The sequence below is a fragment of the Salvelinus fontinalis genome, chromosome 15, assembly GCF_029448725.1.
Source record: "Salvelinus fontinalis isolate EN_2023a chromosome 15, ASM2944872v1, whole genome shotgun sequence".
NCBI classification, from domain to species: domain Eukaryota; kingdom Metazoa; phylum Chordata; class Actinopteri; order Salmoniformes; family Salmonidae; genus Salvelinus; species Salvelinus fontinalis.
In genome coordinates this window covers 23,089,545-23,092,334 of record NC_074679.1, presented here as the reverse complement: position 1 = coordinate 23,092,334, position 2,790 = coordinate 23,089,545, and the positions used below count along the sequence as shown (strand labels likewise).

At 39.0% G+C, this 2,790-nt stretch overlaps 1 protein-coding gene across 1 annotated transcript; it reads right to left on the bottom strand.

Moving 5' to 3' along the window:
• Positions 1-225: 225 nt before the first annotated feature.
• On the bottom strand, positions 226-2,560 carry mgst3b (microsomal glutathione S-transferase 3b). The gene is made up of 4 exons (XM_055862978.1): positions 2,332-2,560; positions 1,628-1,750; positions 1,013-1,085; positions 226-624 (listed from the first exon to the last, which is right to left on the bottom strand). The coding sequence occupies exons 1-4, from the start codon at positions 2,455-2,457 to the stop codon at positions 524-526; spliced, it is 423 nt and encodes a 140-aa protein (XP_055718953.1). The 5' UTR covers positions 2,458-2,560; the 3' UTR covers positions 226-523.
• Positions 2,561-2,790: the final 230 nt, after the last annotated feature.

Genomic DNA, 2,790 nt, shown 5'->3' with positions numbered 1-2,790 from the left:
CATCTCACTGGCATATTAAGGGGCGTGGGGGACCATTGGTTGGTAGATTGTTTCATGACCTAGTTTGATGTGCAATTCCACCAATTTACATGAAACAGTCACAAGAGACCACAAGTGTCATATTACTTGCCTTCTATATTTCTCTACCCTTTGGAAAATTATATATATCAAGTCTAGCACATAGGAATTTATAACATGGTTGAATATGAGATAAATAACTTCTGACAATGTTTACATGAATCTTTATTAACATAGCGTTGTCAGTAGATGGGCATGAAAGGTTACAAATGCCTGATAATCATATAAAAAAACATCACAATAAATGGTCCTCACAGTATCAACTAACTATAGGCCTATAATTGTTTACACACTGGTAAGGCGACAGCAATTAAAATACCATCATAATTGAAAATATATTTTTCAGCTACATATCATAGTGGCTGTTTGAATAAAAAGGCACAAGCAATTGCAAGATATTTATTTCTTAAGTAAAAAGTGCAAATAGGGGACAGAACCAGCTGGCTCACAAGACTCCAAGCAACTGCAAAGCCACTGCGATGGAAAGAATGATGACTCCAAAATAACCAATGTACCCATAGGCACCCTTCATCCTCTTGGCTGGATCTGGTGGGGAAATATAATTATTATAGTTTACAGACATTTATAAAATGCTAAATAAGAGTGTGATTCTTCCTATCATTACCTGCTACCATTTTGCAGAATGTGGGGATATTTCAGCACGTTTCACATTACATTTTCATAAAATACAGCTCTAGTACTAATTTTCATTATGGTATACAATAATGATAAAATGCAGTTATGGTTGAAATACTAAATAGTTGCTAAAAGCATACCTAATCTACAAGGAGTGTATTGGGAGTTTAACCTTTTTCACTCATGCCCTGTGACCCTGTTTGTGAATTATTGAAAGGAAACTGGCTCAAAAGTAATAAACAAAGATAAGAGGTGTTCATGTCATGATGTGGAATGTCATTACAACAGATGGTCTTACCTCCGGTGTAGTAACCCCAGGCATAGGAGAGCCTGCTGGTGACCCAGATGGCTCCCAGCACAGATGCAGAAGTCTTATAAGTGGAGGGATGAGTGATTGGGTAAAAGGAAAAAGGGTAAAACACAGAGTGAGGAAGTAGGACAGTGTAATAGCCAGTGAACTGTCAAATAGAGAAGACGCTGAATCATTGTCACAACACCAGTGAGGTGTGGCCTATACTAGTATGTGCTGTCATTGGTTGTGTAAAGAGGACAGATAAATGCAGCAAATGCTGTCAATGATCATCCAGAGAACATGGTATGCCACTCCCACTTGGTTTACTTATTATCAGAAAATTACACTGGTGATAAACCTTTCTTTAGAAGCATTTATCTATCAGTATTTACACAGGGATAAGGCCAATAGTGCACTGTGTGTGAGTTGACAAAAGAATGCCGTTCAACTAGGTAGTAGCATGCAGAGGATTTAGAGGATTTTAAAATGGGTGACTACTACTTTCTGAATGTGGTTGTGAAAGAGCCACTCAAATGTAAGCTGACATTAAATCCAACCTATGTGTGTGGCGGTGTAAGTGATGTAACCTGGTAATGCTGGTTTGTGTAAGCAGATACATACTGGATAGACAAGAGCTGCAATGGTTTGGAACACAAGCCACTGTGGGTAGACCTCTAGTGTGTTCTGGTGGGCCCTCTGGATGCAGTTGAACACCTGCTCCTTGTCACTGTACATGGTAGGGTACTGCCCAGTAGAGGAGAAAAAAAGTCAGTGAGAAGTGGCATAGTAATACTCATTTTCTCTGAGCTCCTGTACCAGCAATAGGGATAGTAGTAGCCGTCTACTGCATCATCATCGTTAGGATGGAGTTGTGGTGCATTCGGGCCAAGTTCTTGGAGACCAGATTCAAAATATTTGACATAATGGAAGAGGGGAAAGACATTAACATATACAACGTCTCCATCATCAGGTGACCTGTATTTCTCATGTACACATTGTTGTTTGCATAACAGACTACTATACATAGGGCAGGTCAAATTCACTCAAGTTCACCAAGTACATAGCACCTCAAGTACGGTCAAGCCAAGGCAAGAAGTGACCGACTGACATTGAATGAAGCTCACACTTTGAACAGGATCCAATCCTGCTCAAATTCCAATCCTGCTCAAATTTATATAAACGAATAATATATTAGTTTATATAAACTCGGATCAGAACAGAAGAAAGCTATGTTCCAGACGGATTACAGTGCTAAAATGTACTTATCTGGCATTGCAGCGCAGTTATTTCCGCATCATCGTCAGACAGAAACGTCATGTACTTACCTTCACATCGTATTTCTTTCTGGCAGCTCCAACCTTAATACCAAGATAACTCAACATGATCCAGCTATAAAAGTATGTAAATATGACATATCCGAAGCTTGATGGCAAGAGCTCTAGAATTTCCATTGTAAAAGAATACAGCAAAATAACAACTAATTATAAATTCGAGAATAACCTCCGCCTGTATTCACGGCTTGTTTGTGCTCGTAACAAGCAGGGGAGAGGTTATGTATGCTGCTCTCTCGCGATATTTATTTTCTCGCGTTGTGTTTAGTACGATCCATGTTTTTATACGATCTATTATGGTTCATACTGCTTGTATGGGTTGCCTGCCAGTAAACAGTAAACTCGTCCAAAACAATGTCCACTCTTTAATGCAACTCCGGTGTATTGAAAATAAACTTTGTTTGTAAACCACATAATGTGCACTCTATTTGGGAAATACTTACGAATCACCCC

Bases quoted from the DNA above. Each gene is read 5' to 3' on its own strand.
- mgst3b (XM_055862978.1), bottom strand. From the start codon at position 2,457: ATGGAAATTCTAGAGCTCTTGCCATCAAGCTTCGGATATGTCATATTT. The intron at 1,751-2,331 runs GTAAGTACATGA...TCTACTGGGCAG, and splicing joins GAAAGAAATACGATGTGAAG to TACCCTACCATGTACAGTGA. The intron at 625-1,012 runs GTAAGACCATCT...TTTCCCCACCAG, and splicing joins CTGGGGTTACTACACCGGAG to ATCCAGCCAAGAGGATGAAG.